We start from the raw sequence: 24,429 nt of genomic DNA, 5'->3' as shown, positions 1-24,429 counted from the left end.
AATCCCAAGGACATATGAGAGCCCTAGCTTAGGTTCACAGAGAGGTCAGGTTAAGAAAAATCTTGGTGTGTTTCTCTGCCTGGTAACACCTGGTGAGCAGGCTGGGAGCCTATCAGAGGGTTAAGGGGAGTAGCCAGATCAGGGGTATAAAGGTTCAGGGATTATGTGACCTTTTCCTTCTGGTTCTTACCATCTTGAAGCCCTCCCGCCCACCCTGTATCTGGTCACAGAAGGGATGGAGTTATCCTTTCAGTGATTTTATTTTGATTTTATTTTGTTTTTGTGGCTTTCAAGCCAGAATGGCGAGAAGTCGCTACCAGCCAGCGGACAAAAAGGGCATAAGCTGTCATCGTGGGGCACCACCCTTTTCGTAGGACGGCGGGTGGTCCTCCCCATGCGGGTGGACAGGGGGCGTTCCCCTGCGGGACTGCCCACTTGGCTCAGCCAGGTTAGGGGGTGGTGAGACCTTCACGATGCAGGTTGTGCTGTTAGGAGGCGGTGGTGAACCCCTCCTAGAGTTATGGTTTACGGTTATCAAGTTGACTGGGCTGGTGTGTTGGTAGCGACTTATTTTTTGCCATCCTCCAATCTTTGGTTTAATAAGTTGGGGACTTCACATCCAAATTATTCCAAATTTAAATTCAATTAGCTAGTATAACAAGGTCTTTCAATAAATAACCTACTTGACCTTTTTAAACGTATTTCAGTTGTCCGTGTGGTTATTTCGAGTCTGTGTGAGTTATTTGGTCTCGTCTCAATTATTTCTAGTTAAAAGGTTTTTATTAGATGGTAAAGGTACAGGTATTAAGTTATGGGCTACTTAATGCCCCCCCAGACCCGATTTTTAATTGTATACCCACCCTCATGGGTCATGAGTATGTGAAATGCCCCCCCATTGTTAACGCCACCCCACTATGAACGCCAACCCGAACCGTGGCGCTCCGACCTTTTCATACCCCCACTATCCATGTCAGCATGGAGTTGATTTTATAAAGTGTGGCGAGCGCAGCGAGCCACCGAGCCCGAAGTGTGGGGAGCACAGCGAGCCCCGCGAGGGGACTCGCATACTTGTAAAGTAATGCGGCACTCAGCAGGGCTTTGAAAAACAGCTAATTTAATGGTGTGAAACCGACGTCGGTTTTACACCATTAAATTTGCTGTTTTTCAAAGCCCCGCTGATTGCCGCTGCTTGTTCGATGCTGGTCGTTGTAAATTATTCTACTGCTGGACACCCGGGCCCATACTACACCACAGGGGTGAGTGCTGGTCTGATCTCCCCATATATATATATATATATATATATATATACACTGGATGCAGCGGCACTCAGTGCAAATAATTCACCAAACAGACGCCTTTGGACGCCAACGTTTCAATACTTTTTATAGTATTTTCGTCAGGGCAGCAGTATTGCTGCCCTGACGAAAATACTATAAAAAGTATTGAAACGTTGGCGTCCAAAGGCGTCTGTTTGGTGAATTATTTGCACTGAGTGCCGCCGCATCCAGTGTGTGTATCGGAGTGACTGTTGTGCACGCCGCACGGAAGGCACCAGGAACGTTTCCTCTATTAAGCAGTGAGTGCCGGGCTCCAGATCGGATATATATATATATATATATATATATAGATGTATTCCAGACTATAACTCTGGAATGCCTGGAGCAATTTACACCAATCTTGGTACATTGTGGGGGTCAGACACCCCTAGCACCCCTGTGGGGGTCCTGGAGGCTTAAAAAGGGGTCACGCCACTACACAAAGTGGGTCAGGGATGTAAGATATGCCAAAGTTCCATAACATAGAGGGGTAGAGGACATTGATTGTGTCCGGATAAGGTTCACAGCCACTAACACCCACAATGCTGACACCACCAGGTTCCCAGGGGCCCAAAAAGGGGTCCGGCCACTACAAATTGGATCAGGATATGGCAGAGTTGCATAACATAAAGGGGGTATGGCAGAGTTGCATAACATAAAGGGGGTAGAGGACATAGGGTTTAAGAAAAAAAACTGTGGTCAGATCTGGGAGCCCACCAGAGACCGCATAAAACAAAAAAAGAATAAAGTTCAAGTAATGCTAATTGTACAACCAAACCCGAGCAACGTCCGGGTACATACAACCTTATTTACTCTAAACACAAAGAGGACTTTAGGTTACTTTTCTGCTTTCCATAGTATAACTGATCATTAGCCAACAACTGTTAATGCAGAGCAGAGTAATCAATATACTAAACAAATACCAAATGGGTCTTCAATAGTACAATGGAAAAAAACATGCACTCTAGTTAAATCATTGATAACAATCTCCAGATGTACACAGCAAGGTGTCCTCAACATCGCCAAGATTAGTCATGAGGTACTTTGAAAATGTTTGATGATTCAGAAACAAAATAGAAGATGGATTTGTTTACATGCAAGTGGTTTGTAGCAAGTATTACGCAATGATACCAGTATAAACCTGCTCAGATCACATTGTACAAAGTGCTCTGGGAAATCTGTGAACTGCAAATATATAGTGAAATTGCGGTACTTATATGTTAGTTGGGCGCCCACTATAGTTACTACGCTCATACCCCCACTATCCATGTCAGCATGGAGTTGATTTTCTATAGTGTGGCGAGCGCAGCAAGCCATCGTGCCCGAAGCGTGGCGAGCGTAGCCAGCCCCATGAGGGGACACGTAAACCTAAGCAAATAAGTTAGTGGGCGCCAACAAACATATAAGTACCGAAATTGCAGAAAAGTGATTGTAGGATTAGTATAATTATTCCCTATATCTCCCCCCCCCCCTCCCCGACAAAAATGGTAACATTTTAATATTGCAATGTAATCAAAATAGAATATATGATAGTGATGGCCTTTCACCGTATCAGGTCCATACAAATAGCTATGCATATGCTGCACTTATGCCATGATTATTTGGGTAGAACCCAATATCCTAATGACTCAGTTTATGTTACTCAAAACCAATATGTGACCACTTGGTGTAAGCAGCGAAGCAAATCTAGTAACAGGGGGAAGCACTAATTTGACATGATTAAAAAAAGTGAATGATTTGGGTCTCAACCCTTCAACCCAGACCAGTGATGCGCACCATTATGATGCAATAGGCAGGGTTTAAGGATATTAAATGCTCATCCCAGACTCCACAGGGGCAAGCTTCAACTACTCTCCAGATTTCTCATGGAAAACAAGTTACATAAAGTATGACTTAAGGTGCCCATACATATTGTGATGATCGCACCCATTATGGGCTGGATCGCATCGCAATGCATCCGGTTTGCATGCAATGCGATACAATCCGTGGGCAGTACAAAAAGTATGTGCAGCACATACTTTTTGTACTGTGCGATGCATGCGGGAACGCGCATTGCATTGCATTGCACGGTGCTGTTGCACCGTGTATGGGCACCCTCAGTGATGAACAGCGTCAGTGGCTGACCAGTGTTGTTCTTGTTTTTGGGGTGTCGCCAGTAGCCATGATCACCAGTTTTTCTTTCTGTTGAGTTTTATAATTTTCCATTATGACATGGGCTTAGTGTTTGTCTTTCTTATCAATGTTGCTATCCCAAGGCTTTTGGGTAAACAAAAAACAAAAGAGGGTCAGGTGCCAAGTAACTGGGTTCGATGTAATATGCCAGTTGTATCAAAAGGGGATTCTCCAAATAAAAATTGGGAGATGGATTGTTTCAGTCAGTTATTTCAGGTTACTGAATTAAAGTAACTTCTGTCAGTTATAATAGTTCATTAAAGTTTTCATCCAAATCCATCCTGTGGAAGTCCTAGAACAAGTTTCCTGTGTCAAAGTTCCAATCAGGACCCCAGCCCCGTAGCATGTCGTCTGGGATTCAATGTTAACACTCTGTGAAGATTTCCTCAAAATCCATCCAGTGGAAGGCCCAGAATGGCACATTCCACCATGAGGTCTGACCGGTACTTTAACACCCCTAAAACCAACAGGGTGGATTTATTTAATTTATAACTGTCAATATTTTAAGTTGGATAATGAGGGGTATATGTATAAAGTTTGGTTCATCAAGTCTTTTAAGACTAAAAATAGATACATACATACATACTGTACATACAGTACAGTACTCACATATTATATATACTGGCTTGCTGAATTGCACACATTGGGATCATTCCTCAGTCCTGACATTTGACTTATCAACACCTATAGTAAATTGATGTACTGTATACTGTAGTTATATACTGTTTAATTGGAAGTTTTATCACTTTACTCACAATTAAATTAGTATTTTGCTTATGGTGTTTTTAGAAAATATCTGGAAATTGTATCTCATAACCCACTATTGTTTCTCCCCTGATGAAGTCTACAATGGCGAAACGTAAGTATGGAGTTTGTGTATATATTATTAAATGCCATCTTTGTTAGGATCTCGCACCATATCAGTAGGGCGAAACAGAGAGTGCCAGATTTCCAACAGCAGTAAACCATGTTAATCTCCAATATTTGTAAACAGCGATTGTGTGAAAAACCTTTTTATCAAAACATTTTTCATTGAAAATTTTTAATAAATGTATAAATATTTCTCAAGTACAGAATCTAATTGGCTGCTTTCATCAAAAATTAGCAGTCCAGCAATCAAGTCTGAATTAGGCCCATCGATTGCGGCACAGCGAGGAGCATGCATACTCTTCAATGGGAGTAAACATGCACATGTGCCCACCACCTATTGAATCCTATGAAAGCGGGCTGCGGTGCACATGTATTCAGCATGACCTGATGATTCCACTACAGCAAGTTGCTATATGAAGTAAAGCTGTAGAGGGGACACATCTGTAGGCGGTATGACAAGTTTGCTCAGCAGGCCTATGAAGGGGCTTATCATGCTCTGCCTAAAGGGTGTATCTAACTCCACGTACATGTGTTTTTACAGCCACTCAGAGGAGTGTCCTATAAAGGCAGCCAGAAATAAACTCACTGAGTACAGAATGCCGCCAAAAGGGTTTGTGTATGGGTGGCATGTGTGTGATTACTGACACTAGCTGACTCAACCATCCAGTCCTCTGACAAAGTGTTTTCATTACCTCTACTATTTGCCCCCCAAATCCCCCCCCCCTCCACACACACGGTCAGTGCCAGCCTACACACACACCACACACAAGGGTCAATGCCAGCCTGCACACACATACACAAGGGTATCTGCCCCATCCCCTCCAGGACGCACACATGTGCGGTCCGAATTTGAGATTGGGCTTGGGACAGCTTTGCACAGCAGCATAAAGCTGGGAGATGGAGTGAAAACGTCCCAAGGGAATGTTGGCAGTCATGGTTACAGTACCAAGAGAAAATATATTACTACGTTTCACCAAGCCTAGCCAGAGGGGCCACTGTGTGCAATGTTAGAAAGTCAAATTTATCAACTTAAAATGATGGTGGAAATATGAATTTAGGCTCAAGTAAGAGTTGCTTTAAATGAATGGTTTAAATGAATAGTGTTGATTCTCTTGGGTTAGTGCTGGTCTTCTGCAGGTAACTACTGTCCAAGCTCATCGTGACATAAGGGATGATTCAGCTTCATTCGGCCCGCAGTGAATTTGCTGAGGGGGCGAATGTTGAGTCTGCATGCGTATCGTCGCATATACACATGTGCAGAGCTGCTGTGCAAACTTCGTCTGCGACTATCACAGTCGCCAAGGCGTTAGCAGAGGGGGGGGGGGGGGGCGATCAGTAGGTGTACAAGGGGCTGGTGCATGGGGATGCCCAACGTTTCCTGGGCGTGCCCACAAAAACGGTGGCCGCATCCCAAAAATATGCAGGCGGTTCAAGACGTGCAAGGGGCAGGCGCCTGACTTCGCATGACGTCAGCGCCATTTACGAGTCAAATAAAAGACAGTCTAAAATGACTTTTATTTGCAAACATGGATGTGCAAGTGTATACATCCATTCGCATGCCTTGGCGTATATTCGTGAGCCCACCTGAATTAGGTCCATAATGTTATAGTACAGGAGTTGTAGTGTGTACTGCATATCAAGTGAGAATTTCTAATCAACAAGTAACCGCAGAATGCTCTTGATAGCGATGTCTTCCATTGTCCTGCATGTACATACAACGAAGGATGCCACTGACAACGTGCAGGAACGCACATTATAGAAAGACATAGTGGGTAAAATCTGGACAATATTTCGATGTAGCCGTTCCCTAGCATCAGAATAAGCAAAATTGTTAGGAATGTCCAGTATGTACCCAGCTTAAGTTCTAAATTTACCAAAAGTTCTACATTTTAAAATGCATACCGATTTATATTGTTGATGTAGCCCTATCATTATTTTACACATCTGTGTGGTTATGTTATATTTCCCATTGATATAATACAATAAATTGTATACCTTGCAATCCACTTACCATGGCCATTTTACAGTTTACATTAAGGTCAAAACAGATGCTGTTATTGGATTAGCAATATTGTTTCAACAGCACATTGTATATATGAGGTAATTAAAGAAATATATGTGCAAACATAAGTGTTATTTTGCGCAATAATATACGGTATGACCCTTATTTTAAATCACAAAGCCAAATAATAAGTAACCCATCATTACCTGTGTAGACAGTAGATTGCAATCAATATGCATTCCTTTCCCAGTTTTGCTTCTTTGCAGTAAACCAGCCATAATTGCTCCATGAGCGTACAGTCCTGTCGCAAGATCAGTCATGGCTACGCCTGGACGGACAGGATCTCCATCCTGGAAATTCAGAACGTTCATTAGATATTGTATATGCTAGAATGTGCAATAATGAAACACATTTAATGTTGATGAAATCTAGACAGCCATGAAGGTCAATTAAGATGTACATTCAGCCATTGATGTACATGATATACTTTACATCAAGTGGATCTAATTTTTATTTTATTACATCTTATTTAAAGACCAAACCAATTGCTTCCGCCAAACAAACTGTGTTTATGGATAACCAAAGCCCACACTAGTTCACATTCATACAAAGGTTTCAATAACCTGGCACAGACTAAAAACAGGTTGGATGAATAACCTAAATTAAGTCAATCCAGACAAGCTGCACTGATATCGTTCTATACTGCTATTATACGGTTTTAAAAAGAATATAATTGTAAAAGATCTGCAGTACATGGATGATGCGGTAGATACTGGAGACAAGAGAAAGACAATCTAAAAATGTGGTAGGTGGAGTGGATTAGTGGCCTGGCCACAACTAGAAGTCAATACTGAAAAGTGGATAAAGTAAAGAGAGGACTCTCTTCATACACAGCAAAATTGCATAGAGAAATCTGAGGCTTGACAGAGCAGAGAAAACAGTTTCAAAAGTTGGTCTGAACTGATGCAACCATTGGGAAACTGAAAAATATATCTATTCGTATAAGATAAACTGTACGGCAGCAACTTCTCGCAGATGGTAAAGGGGAAAAAAGTTTTGTATGTTGCAGCATCATCCAGCAGACAAAAAACAGCTGATTCACAAATTACTACCACGGACAAGGTTCCACTTTCTTTTAACTGTCCACCAAACAGGGCTGTAAATGAAAAATGGAGAGCGACTGTCTTATTAATCACTCCAGGAAAAATGCTGAAAGCCACATTAGAAGAACTGGTGAGTTGGGTTCGGATTCCTACATGTCTTTTAAAAATTCTATATTAATTGCTGGCTTCAGCAAATGAAAGAAACTGGAAGAAAATGACAACAGAAAAGAAAGGAAAATTAGAAGAGGTCATCTTAGATTAATTTAACTGGGATACAGAAGATTTTGACTTCCATGAGGTAATATTGCCACAAACAGCTTCACATAATGGAGGTCATTCTGGTTGACTCGCAAAGCTGTGAATTTCGCAGCTTTGAGAGCCAAATAAACATCACCCGCCCGAACATCCGCACTGGACAGCGAATGTCCCCGCAGGCATGCAAATGGATGTTTTGCATAAACATCCATTCGCTGCCTTACGTGCAGGACCGAAATCATTCGAATGATTTCTTAAGCGCTTGCAAATCTGTCACTCTCTGGTGACTCAGATTTGAGGCGCCCTGCTACATGAACATTAAGGAGTGGCTATCTTCAACGCAGTGGCATATTAACATCTAGGGGCCCATGTACAGTGACCCCCATCCAAAACACACTCTGTGTTGTGGTGCTTCCCGCCCCTCTATATTCTACCAGAGCACCATCTTCCCAGTAATGTTCTAGACGACAGTGCATGCACAGTAGGATAGCAAAATGACAAATTGAGTTTTCACATAGTGCCATCTATCTAAAGACAATTCACAGCAGTGTATACAGATGGCTAATAGACAATGGGGCCATTTCAGGTCTGAATTGGGTCCTGTCTCCGAAGGTTTTGCTCTGGCAATTGTCGCCAATGCGCATGTGCGGAACCCGGCTGCCAGCGCCTTCAGCTAAGTTTCTCTTCGCCGAGGCGCTCACAGACTTAGTGAAAGGCAGGGTTCTTTTGCTGGGATCCGACCAGCTTTTCTATAGGTGTGCCCACAAAAACTCTGGGTGGACACCTGCGAACGCATATGTCTAATGGGTATCACGGTGTGGGGCATATGTATAATGGGCATCACGGTGTGGGGCATATGTATAATGGGCATCACAGTGTGTGGCATATGTATAATGGGCATCACAGTGTGTGGCATATGTATAATGGGCATCACAGTGTGTGGCATATCTGCAATGGGAAGCATGGTGAGTGGCATATATGTAATGGGCATCTCAGTGTGTGGCATATGCATAATGGGTATCACAGTGTGGGGCATAAGTATAATGGGCATCTCTGTGTGGCATATGTATAATGGGCATCACAATGTGTGGCATATCTGCAATGGGCAGCATGGTGAGTAGCATATCTGTAATGGGCATCTCCGTGTGTGGCATATGTATAATGGACATCACAGTATGTGGCATATGTATAATGGGTATCACAGTGTGTGGCATATGTATAATGGGAATAATGGTGTGTGTCATGTATAATGGGCACCATGGTGTGGGGAATATGTATAATTGGCATCACGGCGTGGGGCATAAGTATAATGGAGCAAGGTCGCCACATTTGGGGGGCGCATAAAAAAATCTCGGTCAGGGAAATAGTAGACCTCACACTGGCCCTTATTCTGATCGGTGCGGATATTCCCGCATTCTTACGGAGCGGTCCGCACGCCACGGTGTTTTGCCGCATGCGGCCATCGTCCGTAGAAACGCCCACGTGTCCTCCGCATTCGGACGGACTCACTCTTTAAGAACAGGGCGTGTTTACGGACGACATACAAACCATGCGTGTGCGGGAGAAACACTCCGATTCTGCACGGTATTACAGAGTATTACAGAGTATGCTCGGAAATACCGCATCCGAACGGGAGCCAAGCGGTGCTACCGCCCGTAAGCGGAGTATTTACGCCAAACAACCCACTATTAAGTATCTTCTGCAATACATCACATGACCCACTTATTCAATTACCTATCCTCATAAAAAACTTCTTATTTGGAATTGGAATCAATTAGATGCCAATATATCCTTACAAGCATGCCTAACACATGCATTGCACACATTAACCCTTACAGCAATTGAAGCAGCAATGGTTTCAATTAAAGCACTGACAAGCGTCCTATTAGTGAGTAATGAGTAAAGGAGTCGATTCTATTGGGTTCAGGTGTTAATGCTTGTAGTCATTAGGCGTACGTTCGCCTACCGCATTAACGAGTGGTGTCCGCAAAGCAATAGTACACTTGTGGACACCGCACATTTCTTCCCCTTTTGATCGCGTGCATTCGGAGTGGTATCCGAATGTACGCCCCCCAACATAAGTGTACTCCCCCGTGTCCGCCCATGTTTCCGCCCCGTTTTGCCCACTTTTAAACTACGCCCATGTGACATTCCGCATGACGCCCATAATACGCCCATATTTCCCGACTGATAGCGGTGAACAGTTTTGGACGGGATTTGGCCGAACTGGTACGGAGTCAAGGCGTGGCACATGCGCGTAGCGTTCTCCACGCATGCGCAGACGCCGTAAAGACGCGATCCGAAAGTATGCGGTAAAGTCCGCGTCAATCAGAATAAGGGCCACTGTTTCAAGCCTGCAAAAGTCCCGTCCACTCTGCTCTTTTCCAGACAGTTCCTGAACCTATTAAGCTACAAAAATAGCACTGACAGTAATCCAATAAACCTATCAGTTAACAATAGCTATTCAGCTCTCTAGCTGACCATTGTTTCTTACAGTCACGTGTTCTTCTGAGCCAATCCTGTAAGGTATGTTTTTCCTGTCTTTCTTCCTCAGTCAATCCCCACTTCCCAGTGGGTAGAAGTATTCTGGGATATCTAGACCTAATTGCTAGTGCTTCAATTGTCTTCTGCTGATACAGTTGTGCCTCTCTGCTGCAGTGTGTTTGCTTCCAGGTTTTGCAGCTCGTGGGATCCTCTGCCCAGAGAAGGATACTCACCTCAGCCCAATCCTGCCTAGCTATCGTTCCTGAGTTATTGAGTTCCTGAGTTATCGATGTTCCACCATCGTTCCTGAGTTATCGATGTTCCACCATCATTCCTGAGTTATCGATGTGCCACCATCGTTTCTGAGTTATCGATGTTCCAACCCTTGTTCCTGAGTTATTGATGTTATGCCATCGTTCGTGAGCTATCGATGTTCCAACAATCATGCCTGAGCTACTGATTTTCCACCCATCCTTCCTGTGCTATCGATGTTCTAGCCATCATTCTTGTGCTATTGATGTTCTAATCATCTCTCCTCAGCATCTGATGTTCTAATCATTTCTCCCTAGCTTCCGATGTCCTAAACATCACTCTCCAGCTTCTGATGTTTTAACCATCGCTTCCAAGTATCCTATGTTCTACATCATTGCTCCCAAGCTTCCAGTGTTCTGAACATCATTCCCAAGTTCTGTTAACGTTCTTAAGCAACTATAAGTAACATACTCTTTACTTATCATGGTTAATATCATCAGTGTTTTGCACTGCATCTTTTTCACTTACAGTTATGGTGTGCAATACCTGCCTATGTTATACATTATCTTTCATTCAAGTTGCTAAGTGCAATCTTCCACTGCTGTTACCAAGTGCTTAATAAACTATTGTATTTTTATCCTCTGTTGTCTCCCTGCTAGTCACGCATATGGGCTAACTACAAGTGCCATATCCTGGGTTCATGTCACAGAGCTTAATTAAGCCTCCTTGATTTATCCATCAGTGGGAGTCTCCGTCTGAGGCCTTCGTCATCTTGACTCAGACCCCAGGCGTGACAAAATTACATATTACAAACAATCATAATGTATCAGCCCTTAACTCTTTTTTCTGGCCTTGGCTAACATTGAAATGGAAACTAGAGAGCTTGTCTAATACAAGTTGTATTGGCATACGCTGCTTTGAGCAAATTACTGGAGCACGAAAATCCCACCCATGTCATGAGCTGTCTATGTGTGTATTGTCCACTTTTTTGCAAATGATCGCTCTGTGTATATAGCCGCAGGTGACGGCGATGTCCGTAGGGAAAGAACGCAGGGGTTTGCCTATAAACAATAGGCAAAGCCCCGCTGTGCACAGTTCGCTCAGCAAACATCGCAATGTGCATCACGGGTGTACCGGGATGTGAGCGATCATGTTTTAGCCCTTCGCTCAGAACAGGCTCCTCGTCAACCTGTGTGTTATAAATAGACGGTTCTTCCATCACAACTTATTTGCAACAAACATGTAAATAAACACTACAGAGATCCTAGCACAAGTGTAATGGTGTGTACACCACGGTGAGATTCCTTTGCTATTCGATTGCTTTACAATCCTTGCTAAATCTATATTATTTACATACAATTCATACTATCTATATTCGATTTGTACTATATAGTCATTGCTGCACTGTCTGTTTGGCTTTCGATTTCAGCTGAACGGGAGCACACATAGGCATCGAATTGGGATAGAAAGCTTAAAAACATGTTCTATCTCCATACGATGTCTATGCGATCCCAATTCAATTTAGACTATATAGTCAAAATCGAATGTCAAATTCTACCGTGTGTACACAGCATAAGTGTAAGTGCAGATCAAAAATAATTAAAAATAAATGTTTTATTTAACAGAATTCACATGCCTCATGATTATTTTTTCTTTTATAATTATTGTATTATAACCAGTGGCATAAGAAAACGTTGCCATTTAAGGTCAGAATGAATTTTCTCACCTAATTAAAAACACATCATACAAAAAATTTAATAAAAGATAAAAAAAATTAGATGCTTGCAGAAGAAGTTTTAGCATCCAAAGTGGGTCTGAATTATATTACTATGAATTCCAGTTCCTATAATAATACAGAACTTCAAGTGAAATGGCTTTTTTATCCATGTAGAAAAAAATAAAACAAAACAAAATAAAAATCTAAAGAATGTAACAGAATTCCATTCAATAATCCAAGGGCATTTGACCAAAAGACCACACATCTTGTCTGACTGTGCCCACGTTGAACCAAATTGCTGAAGTTTTTAAACGTAAATGAATTCCGTTAAAGTTTTTCTACGAATGATATAAAATAAAGTGTTTAGGTTATTTTTATTTTTGTGTTCAAATGAAATTGCAGAAAACACAACAAAAATATAGGATCCATACTGTACCTCTGGTCCTGTGATGTGCATTAACCCAGACATCGCACAGGCTACAGCATCGTAGCCTGCTCTTTTATACAAAGGGCCTGTCTGGCCATAGCCTGCATATAAAAAAAGCAAAACACTTGTTTAATTAGCAATAAAATAGTCTGCAATATGTTTCAAGTTCCAAAAAAAACAGAGAAAACGACAGGATTCTATATGCAATCACATAACCATGATACAGCTTACTAGCCAGATAATGAGACTAAAGCTGGATTTGGGATTCAGCGGCTCCCGACACGTCGGTCGCGGTCCCCTGGATAGGTTTCCCTTCTGAGTGGAAGTGCTCGGTGAATATGGACGTGGTCATCTTAGCCGGGTCAGAACCAGATGGACAATGCAGTACAAGGGATATAGCGAAGAATGGTCAAGGCAAGCCGGGTCGGTAACAATCGGTAAGTTCAGTATCAAGGGTCAGGCAAACGGGAGGTCAAGGATCAAGCCGGGTCAGTACACTATGAGTCACGAGGAAGGGGTTAAACGTAAGAGTAGTCAGGAATAGCTGGAGTAGGTGAAGTGAACCTATACTCTGGCGGGGTTTACCTGTCAGGGACTTCCTTTTTTCCCTGCAGGCACCCCCACCAATATCCTGCCTGTGCCTTTAATTATACATGAACGCGGCGCGCGCGCCGGCTACCCGGAAGTAACACGCTGTTTGTCCCTCTCGGCGCTGCAGAGAGATCTCTGCTGCCGGAGGGGACTGCGTGCAGCCAGCACCCGCCGCCCAGACCCAGGAAGCAGCCGCCCGCACCAGAGGCGCCCCCGGACCCGGTAAGTGACCACCGCGGTCCAGGAGGCCGTGACATTACCCCCTCCCCTAGGGGTGGGCCCCGAAAACCCTATGAATGGCTTATTGGGATGTTTTCGATGGAAGTCCCGAAGTAACTGTGGGGCATGGACCTCCGAGGCCCTAACCCAAGCGCGTTCCTCTGGGCCAAAACCCTTCCAATCAATAAGGAATTGAACTACACCCCTGGACACCCTGGAATCCAGGATTTGCTTAATATCATATTCCTCATGACCTTCCACAGAAATGGGCAAAGGAGGTTGTCTGGTGTTGGAAAACTTGTTGATAATGAGCAGTTTAAGAAGGGAAACATGGAAAACATTGGGAATTCTCAAGGTCTTTGGAAGTTTAAGTCTTACTGCCACCGGATTGACTATCTGAAGGATGCTAAAGGGACCAATGTATCTTTGAGCAAGCTTCATGGATGGTACTTTGAGACGAAGATGCTTGGTGGAAAGCCAAACTCTATCTCCCGGCTTGAATTGAGGAATACTTCTCCTTTTGAAATTAGCAAAACGCCTGTAGCGTTCTGAGGATTTTCCCAGATTCCTTTTTACTTCTACCCAAGTGTCCAAGAATTTTTTGACTGAATGCTGAACTGCTGGAAGGGAGCTAACAGACTTTGAAAAATATTCTGGAATATTAGGATGGAACCCATTTAGGATAAAAAATGGAGAATGACCCGTAGATTCGTGGAACAAATTATTATGAGTGAATTCTGCCCAGGGGAGTAGAGACAACCAATCATCTTGATTAGCTGAAACATAGACTCTGAGAAATTTTCCAAATCTTGGTTGACCCTCTCGGTTTGACCATTACTTTGGGGATGATAGGCCGAGGAAAAGTTAAGCTTAATGTTGAAAGCGGAACACAACGATCGCCAAAACCTGGACGTGAACTGCACTCCTCTATCAGAAACAATACTTCGTGGAAAGCCGTGGAGTTTGAAGATCTCTCTGATGAACACCTCCGCTAGTTTGGGTGCTGATGGAAGACCCTTTAATGGAATAAAGCGAGCCGCCTTGGAAAAACGATCCACCACAACCCAGATAGTGTTGTAGCCGTGACTGGGTGGAAGCTCCGAGATTAAATCCATCGAAATATCTTCCCAGGGGGTCGATCTGGAATTGGAAGAGGATTGAGCAATCCAGCTGAAGCTTGCGTGGAGGACTTGTGCTGAGCGCAGATGTTACAGGCAGCGACAAAGTTTTTGACGTCTGTCCTTATAGATGGCCACCAATAATCACGACTAATAATTTCTAAAGTCTTGTTGGTACCCGCATGACCGGAGAAAAGAGAAGAATGAAACCAACGCAGGAGACTGGATCTTGACCTGAACGGCACAAATGTTTTCCCGGGTGGAATCTTAACTCGTCTGGAGGACGCGATAAAACAGGATGACTTTAAGATGGGCTTATGCTTATTCAGCTCTTCAGATGAGGCTGGACCAAAAACTCGTGAAAGGGCGTCTGCTTTAATATTCTTGTCACCGGGTCGATAAGTTAGCACTAGATTAAAACGATCAAAAAATAATGACCATCTTGCTTGACGATAATTGAGGCAATTTGCAGTCTTAAGGTACAACAAATTCCTATGGTCTGTGTAGACCGTCACTGGGAACTTTGCCCCCTCCAGAACGTGCCGCCATTCTTGTAGATCTAATTTGATAGCCAACAATTCCTTGTCTCCAACCGCATAGTTACGTTCTGCTGGTTGAAATTTTTTGGGAAAAAAAACGCAAGAATACCACTTATTGGCCTCATCCCTCTGAGAGAGAACTGCCCCGACACCGACCGAGGAGGCGTCTACCTCTAGGAAGAAGGGTTTATCTGGATCAGGGCGTCTCAGGATAGGAGCGGACACAAAGAGCTGCTTGAGTAACAAGAAAGCTTGCTTGGCTTCCAAGGATCACTCTTTCGTATTCTCCCCCTTACGGGTAAGGTTGACTATAGGGGCTACCACTGAGGAATAACTCCTGATAAATTGTCGGTAGAAATGACAGAAACCCAAAAAACCCTGGATGGCTTTCAACCCCACTGGTTGGGGCCAATCAGAAATTGCTGACAACTTTTGCGGATCTATGCGTAGCTCCGTACTCGTGACAATGTACCCCAGAAACGGCATCTCCGGCTGTTCAAAAGAACATTTCTCTAGCTTGCAGTACAACTGGTACCTGCGAAGGCGAGCCAGCACCTCACAAACATGACCTCGATGTGCTTGAAGACTTTCGGAAAAAAATAATATGTCATCCAGATAGACAACCATGAACCTATTTAATAGGTCTTGAAAGATAGAGTTCATGAATCTTTGGAAGACTGCTGGGGCATTACTTAAACCAAATGGCATTACAAGATATTCGAAATGCCCATCTCGTGTATTAAATGCCGTCTTCCATTCATCTCCAGACCTGATTCGGATCAAGTTATAGGCCCCTCAGAGATCTTGGGCCTTATTTTGGTTCATTCTTTCTGACAAAATCCTTCTTAGATGGGCAAAACCATGTGCACTGCAGGTGGGGCAGGTGTTACTTGTGCAGAGAGATTGGGTGGGGTTTTACTTCAAAGTGAGATCTATATTGCAGTGTAAAAATAAAGCAGTCAGTATTTTCCCTGCACAGAAACAAAATTACTCACCCAAATCTAATTATCTCTTCACATGTTACATCTGCCCCCCCTGCAGTGCACATGGTTTTGTCCATCTAAGAAGGATTTTGTCAGAAAGAATGAACCAAAATAAGGCCCCTAGTTTGGTAAAGACTTGTGCTCCTTTGATCCTGTCAAAAAGTTCAGAAATTAATGGCAGAGGAGAGCGATCCTTTATCGTGATGGCATTAAGACCCCGGTAATCGATGCAAGGCCTGAGACCACATCTTTCTTTTTGACAAAGAATAGTCCTGCACCTGCTGGCGACTTGGACTCCCTGATGAAGCCTCATTCTAAGTTGTCCTTGATATACTCGGACACTGCTTGAGACTCCGCAATGGACAATGGAAACACTCGACCACAAGGAGGTGACTTTCCAGGAATTAAATCAATAGCACAGTCCCACTCTCTATGGACTGGCAATTTCTCTGCGTCCTTTTGACTAAAGACGTCCAAGAAGGGTAGGTAGGGAGCTGGAAGCTTGGTATCGGAATCTACCTTGGTAGAAGACAAGGAACAAGCTACACGCTCCACCTTGGAGATGCACCGACCATGACACTTATTCCCCCATGCAAGTATTCGGGGGTACTTCCAGTCTAGAATGGGCGAATGCATCTGTAACCAGGGCAATCCCAGAATAACCGGACTCTCAGTGGAAGGAAGCACGAAGAAGGAGATATTCTCTTGATGGAGAACCCCCACTTTCATAACTACCGGTCTGGTACTGGAATATATACTTGACAGCGGCAGTCTGTTCCCATCCACCCCTACTATATGTAAGGGGTTGGAGAGAGCTTGACAAGGAATTCCCAGGCGCTTGACTGTCTGCGCTGTGATAAAATTACCATCGGCACCCGAATCCAGAAAAGACTTGAGAGCAACGTGGGAATTGTGACCTTGAAGGGTGATATCAATGGTAAAACCTGCTGCAGAGACTCGAGACGGGGTATGCGACACTGTGCCTAGGCTGATTCCCCTGTAGTCAGTTAGGCCTTGTGGTTTCCCGGACGTTTGGGGCAACTGGAGAGAAGGTGGCCGGATTCTCCGCAGTAAAGGCACAAGCGATTCTTGAACCTTCGTTCTCTCTCAGCAAATGGAAGACGGGATTTCCCAATCTGCATGGGTTCCTCTAACTGTTGGCTGGTTGCCGCAACCGGGACAGAAGCGGAGCTAGATTCTGGGGGAACAAATCGAGGAGCCAATTTGAAACTAAACCTCCGGGACTGCTCCTTCTCCCTCTCTCGGTAGCGGAGGTCTATCCGAGTGCACAAGGAAATCACCCATCCAAGGTAGCAGCAGGCTCTCGGGCCGCCAATTCATCCTTGATCCTGTCTGTCAGTCCTTGTGTGAAGGTGGCTATCAAGGCTTCTTCATTCCACCCTAACTCGGAGGCTAGGGTCCGGAACTGAACCGTATACTGGCCCACCGATTGGGATCCTTGCTTCAGGCGCAGGATTGCAGAAGCAGAAGAAGTTACCCGGCCAGGTTCATCGAAGACTCTGCGAAACTCAGCGATAAAATCAGTGCTTCGGTTGACGATGGCGTGATTCAGGAACCCCCGACACTCCTTTGGATTACCGTCAAACTTAGCCGGATTAGGGATTCGTAGGGAAGACGCACCCAGGACCACTGCTGGAGGCGCTGGTGCCAGAGGAGGTCGAGGTGGCGGAGACTCCACACGCTGCATCAGGGTTTGAAGACACTGCATGATCTGTGCCTGGTCCTGTTCTTGCTTCTCGACTCTAGCTAGGAGATGCTCCAAGAGCTCCTTAGGAGACGGGCCACTTGCCAGGTCCATGTTCAATTGGGCCAGAGTATTCTGTCACAATAACTTGGCGACACTTCCACTTGGGAATTGGCTAGACCTATCACAGGGGCGCGGAGTCTAACCGTGCCGGGGGTTTTCTGCCAGTGACCCCTCCAAGCGGGATTTGGGCTTCAGCGGCTCCCGACACGTCGGTCGCGGTCCCCTGGATAGGTTTCCCTTCTGATTGGAAGTGCTCGGTGAATATGGACGTGGTCGTCTTAGCCGGGTCAGAACCAGATGGACAATGCAGTACATGGGATATAGCGAAGAATGGTCAAGGCAAGCCGGGTCCGTAACAATCAATAAGTTCAGTATCAAGGGTCAGGCAAACGGGAGGTCAAGGATCAAGCCGGGTCAGTACACTATGAGTCACGAGAATGGGTACACAGGGGTTAAACGTAAGAGTAGCCAGGAATAGCACGGGTCAGTAACACTTGGATCAGAAACAGTGTGGAACGCTGGAGTAGGTGAAGTGAACCTATACTCTGGCGGGGTTTACCTGTCAGGGACTTCCTTTTATCCCTGCAGGCACCCCCACCAATATCCTGCCTGTGCCTTTAATTATACATGAACGCGGCGCGCGCGCCCCTAGTGAGCGTGCGCCCGGCTACCCGGAAGTAACACGCTGTTTGTCCCTCTCGGCGCTGCAGAGAGATCTCTGCTGCCGGAGGGGACTGCATGCAGCCAGCACCCGCCGCCCAGACCCAGGAAGCAGCCGCCCGCACCAGAGGCGCCCCCGGACCCGGTAAGTGACCACCGCGGTCCAGGAGGCCGTGACACATTTGGACTGTTATGTTTTGCATATTGTTATTTGTACCCTGTGCCCCACCCCCTCCCCTCTCTTTTTTCTGTATCCCCTTCCTTTATTCTGAAAACCCAATAAAAATTACTCTTTAAAAAAAATTTAAATAAAAAAAATATAGAAAGAGAAGGTGTGTCTTGGTGTGGTGCACCATAGATAAATAATACATGCCAATAAAAAATAACTTTTAATCGAGTATTTTTAAAACTGTGAAATATAAAAAAAAAAACATACAGATGACAAAGTGAAAATAGTGCGTGTTTAAAAACAGCACGTGTGGGGACTAATTTACAGTTATACAATGTTGCGTCTTTAGGAAAACAGTAACTGTTTCAAATGTGGAAAAAATTCCTCTTGTTACAAGTGTTGTTACTGTAATGGTAAACTGCTTGCACTATGGCAAGGCGAATATATAGACAGGATCTGTGTGTCTATTGCCCATATGGCTGTTGTATCAATGTGTCGACACGCTGTGTCGATGAAGCTACAGTCTAATTTGTCAGAACTGGTATGTGGGCTGCCAATGAGTACCCCTCAGAGTCATGAGATGTACAGGAACTAGAGGTGGTACTAAGCCCTGATCCTATTTTAATAAATGAGCATATAATGTGAAGTTAGGTATACCTTTAGCTTCTGTAATGCTGCTAGATCGGTATAATCAGGCAATTGTTATACTATTGCCCCAATGTCATCAGCTATGTTAGACAATTAAGCTGTCAGCGTGTCAAGTGGTACAAGTTAGTATGTAGCGTGTCCGCTATTGATCTCTCGCTAAGTTTTCCTAAAGACGCAACATTGTATAAATGTACCATTGAAGAGACTTAAGGGCCCCATACATCAGCAATTAATTGTGACAATTTTCAGATATGGAGATGATTGCCACAATTAATTTTAGATGTGTGGGCTCCCCCTTTTGGCAATCCCAATCAAAATCGCCAATCAATTGCTTAATCAGGTTTTTAAACATGTTTTATACTCTGGTATTATCTGCAGATCTTTTTTACATGTGTGGGCATTCCCAATTTGTCTTCTTCATCTATTTACATTATGAACAGCAATCGATTGGGCAATTTCCAGATATGCAATCTTTAGATGGAAAAATCTGCCGATCACTGAAATAAATCTGTAATGTGTAGGCAAAGTCAGATAGATTGTAAAATCCATTTATCTGGCCAAAATACCCCTATATCTGAAAATCCATAAATTGTGATTGCTGATGTATGGGGCCCATTACTTTAAACACACAATCAGTCCCCACACGTGCTGTTTTTAAACATGCACTCTTTTCACTTTGTCTGTCATCTGTATGGTTTTTTTTTATATTTCGCAGTTTTAAAAATACTCGATTAAAAGTTATTTCTTATTGGCATGTATTATTTCTCTCCACACCAAGACACATCTTCTCTTGCAGTTTTGACAAATTATTCTTCATAAACTCCAGTCCTGGGCCCCCTTTCTGTCTGGGCCTGGCACTGGAGTCCCCTGCAGTCCCCCTCTGATGGCTACCCTAGCTGTGGTAAAGGTTCCTGGAAATTTGATTTAGTGTACTTTACAGTATGACTCAGGGAAGTAGGAGATGGGAGGTGGTTGCAGATCCTGGAGAGTAGTAAAAATGTATGGAGAGAAATGACCCTCCACTGTATGCAGTAAGCACTGATCCCATGCCATCAGTTATGCTTACTGTATGCTGCATCGGTTATGGGAACTGCAGTATGCTAATGTTATTTAATGACTTGCCTAGGGGACCCGGACCACCAGAAGAACTCTATACATTACATGGCCCTTTTGCCAGAGCTTGTATTGTATTGTACTGTAATGTACAGATGAACCCGCAGCACGGTTCGCTGTGATGGAGACACACGAGAATCCTATACGCAAGCGTCTCATTTTCTATTTGTGTGAACAGTATACAGCACAGTAACATTACAGTTGTCACAATGTAGTATACTGCTAAGGCGAACACATACAGTGCAGTCCAGTAAGCCCAAATGAAGACTGCATCTGTGAATGATTATACAGATGGAGCCGCAGGGCCGTTCACCGTGAAAGAGACATGCAAGCATCTCATACGCAAGCGTGTCCCAGTCGCGGCTCCATCTGTATATCAATCCGCCGCTGGATTAGTGGAGCAATATCCACCCAGTGGTGGTGGCGATGTACAGATGGAGCCCTCCTAATTTAGCCTGTTAATTGGATTAAGTGAGTAATAGGATTACTATGCTAATCCCTACTGTATTGTTCTATGTATTGTATTACTGCTGAGAACAATAGGTTAGCCATGGTGAGCCACAACCGAAGGAACAAAGTTGACAGGGGCTCCAACTGCATATTGCAAGCATATTGTATTGCGTGCCTCAATGCGCCTCAGCGAGTCTGAGGACGCTATAAAAGTGGAGCACAAAAACCCTTGCCTAGGCGTGCTGGCGAAATGAATGAGTGTGGCCATCTGTAGTTAACAATATCGCCAGTGCACCCAATGTAAAGTTCCAAATCCTTGTTTAAAATAGGTCCACATGACTTTAATCACAACCTCTAGAGTTATGTTTTATTTTTTAAGATTTACTTTGATGCATATTTTGGAAAACAACTTTTTTAATGTGTGACCCTGTCCTCGGCAATCCTTTATTGTCAGGCTGACCTTCCTAAAAATGAAAGATGGTTAGTACATTGTGTTATTATTGTGCAATTCGACGCATTCTGCAAAAAGGACATTTATATACTCTCGTACCATAATAACACGTGACATATTTAAATACATAATACAATGCTAAATAGTTTCATTGCACTATTGTTCACTACTGTATAGGAACAAATGTTGCTGTGATAGCAGGAGAGAGAGAGGTTAAACTAACATTGCTTTATAATTTGATTACATAGCCATCTCTGATAGCCATCCTGGGCTAAATAAAAGTATTAGGGGCTCGTATAATATGTAAGTCACAGTCTACATGTAGCAAATAACTGATCTGCATTTATAATGAAAAAATTGCAAGTAGAATTGATCAGGATGAAGTGAAAGTTTAATACATAATTACCAACTTTGCAGAACCCGTTTGCTAGTGGCTTTGGTAACTTGCATAGTTGCCAAGCCCTTCGCAATAATCAGGCCGGGCCCGGGGCGGACAGTGGCGGGGATGAGAATTTGCAAAGGGAGGAGAAATAACTCGATGGTCACCAAGCATTGCATGATTACTTCTGCAGTGGAGGCATTTGAGGGAATGTGTTTTCGTTACAAAGGGAGGGCAGGCGTTCCTACATGCTGCGTCTCAGGAGCTCGGTATGCAAATGTAGTCCTAGGGGCAGTGGGGCAAGTAGATTTTTCTTCTTAGTGGTAATGATAGTGTGACACCAAAAAAAACAGCGAGATCATGTGTCATGAGGTGGTGGGGGTTTACATGAAACTAGGGGAGTGGCTTCATGACAATAAGGGCATGGTCACATTATACCACATACCATGATGCTTATTATTCCAAACACCGTAATGCTTATTATGCATTATGCCACATGCCGTAATGTCCATTACACATTATTCCACACTGTAATATCCATTACACATTATGTCACCCACCCCAATGCCCATTACACACTATGCCACACACCGTAATGCCCATTACACTTCTTCTGGTTCACTCGCAAAGGCAAATTCCTTCTCAAATGGACAAAACCATGTGCATTGCAGGGGGGCAGATGTAACAGGTGCAGAGAGATTTAGATTTGGGTGAGTTACTTTGTTTCTGCGCAGGAAAAATACTGGCTGCTTTATTTTTACACTGCAATATAGATCTCACTTTGACGTAAAACCCCACCGAAATCTATTTCTCTCTGCACAAGTTACATCTGCCCCCTGCAGTGCACATGGTTTTGTCCATTTGAGAAGGAATTTGCCTTTGCGAGTGAATCAGAATAAGGGCCATTATAACACACACTGTAGTGCCTATTACACATTATGCAAATGCACTGTAATGTATATTACACATTATGCCACATACTGTAAGGCCTAATACACATTCTACTACACACTATAATGCCTATTACATGTTATACCACACCCCATAATGCCTATTACATATTATCACATACACATTTATGCCGCTGACACCATTTTATGTCCCATACACAAAAATGCCCCACAGTAAGATTTCGAATTACTCGCTGCCAGGGTTTCTGCATCTTCTCCCAGTGGCAACAAAACCTATACAATTGTGGCCTAAGTCACACAAAAGCGCTGGTTCTAATATCACTCAAACTATTAGCATTCAATAGAATAAACCTCAATATAATTATACACCTGAATAATAAAGTTCAATTAATTATAAGAAAGCAGCAAAGTATATCCTGACTGGGTGCTGCTGCAGCCCCTAATAGGAGGGTGTGTGCCTCTGACAGACAATGTGGGGATTTTTGAGTTTCTGTGGCAAAAGCTCACAGTTTCTAATAAGAGGCGCAGCTGTACTCAGTCACATAAATAACCAGATGGGGTTTATGAACACATTATAACAATTTATTAAAAGGACACATAAGCGGCTTCCTCAGTTGAGAAAGATGAGGCCTATGTATCAATGCAAATGTATCTTGTAAAATGTTAAATTGTAACGATGTGTCCTACATAGGCAGAGAAATGCGTATTTGAACTGTACCCTGCCCCAACTCTAGTAATTACCGCTGACCATATAAAAGTAAGAGCGGCTTACTGGACTCCGATTGGCTGCAGCAAAAATCTATAACTAACAGCTGTCCGGAGAATCATTCTGGTAAAGGAAGGGGAGCTGCATACCGGGTTATTACTATCATCACCCCAGGAATATAACATTGCTATTGGAGAATCCACTCAGAACAGGCCTGGTAATTATAGGTTTTCTGCCTCACTACTTTGCATACTTATGCCCAAAGACTCAGAGCCATCTCTAGCCTCATAGCCATTTGTGACAGTGACTTCAGTGTTATATGCTGTTTGTCTTGTATGTCTGTATGTTAGTATAAAGTGCACTTTAAATGATGTTTTATGATTTTTTTTAATAAATTGTTATAATGTGTTAAGAGTGGGTGAGGGCTGCATAAGCCAGAAGCCATATAAGAGCCCTGACTTAGGTTCATAGAAAGTTCAGCAGGATAGAAAAAACTTAGTCTGGTTTTCTGCCTGGATACAAGCTGGTGATGCAGGCAGGGACCTATCAGGGGTTAGGGGGAGTAGCCAGTCAAAGGTTATATAGGGCAGATGATCATGTGACCTCATCCTTCTTTTTACCATTTTGAAGTGCTGCAGTCCTGCGCGGATCTGAGGTAAGAGAATTTTGTCTGTTGCATTTGGCTTTAATTGAAACATGCCCAGTCCAAGACGCTCTGCGCCCCCTCCCCGCCGCCTTGTGGATGCGGCCCGCCCGTTATCTGCGGCGGGGTACCGCCGTCCACGGGTGAGGGTGCTTGGGGCGCAGGAGACCGCTGTTTTGGCTGGGTCCCCTGAAGGGAGCATGGCTGCGGGGCTCGTACTGCCTGCAGGCAGTCAATTCTCCCCGGTGAGCGTGGTCAGCGCTACACCGGGGGTTGATCATGTGTTCGCCGGCGAGGGTGAGCCGGCGGGGGCTGAAGCCGTCGAGGTCCGGGCCTTGCCGGGTCCCTCGGCGGACGCGAGCATCCCCCTGCTGCCTCAGGGCGCGTCCGTCATGGACGCGTCGCTGGAGGCCTCCGGTCCGGCGCCTGAGGTCCTTGCGGACTCTCAGGCGGCGGGCGGTTCGCGGGTGACGGAACGGGTCT

At 44.1% G+C, this 24,429-nt stretch overlaps 1 protein-coding gene across 3 annotated transcripts in view; it reads right to left on the bottom strand.

The window, feature by feature from the left end:
- SUGCT (succinyl-CoA:glutarate-CoA transferase) overlaps positions 1–24,429 on the bottom strand; it is an 848,669-nt gene that overhangs the window by 704,560 nt on the left and 119,680 nt on the right. For all 3 annotated transcript variants that reach the window (XM_083188510.1, XM_083188511.1, XM_083188512.1), the window contains exons 7-8: positions 12,608–12,699; positions 6,567–6,710 (exon numbers count right to left, since the gene is read on the bottom strand). In XM_083188510.1, the coding sequence (XP_083044636.1) occupies positions 6,567–6,710; positions 12,608–12,699 (236 nt within the window). The remainder of the gene's footprint in view (positions 1–6,566; positions 6,711–12,607; positions 12,700–24,429) is intronic.

The sequence above is a fragment of the Crinia signifera genome, chromosome 5 (genome assembly GCF_055691185.1).
Source record: "Crinia signifera chromosome 5, ASM5569118v1, whole genome shotgun sequence".
Lineage (NCBI taxonomy): Eukaryota > Metazoa > Chordata > Amphibia > Anura > Myobatrachidae > Crinia > Crinia signifera.
This window is presented reverse-complemented; position numbering and strand designations above follow the sequence as displayed.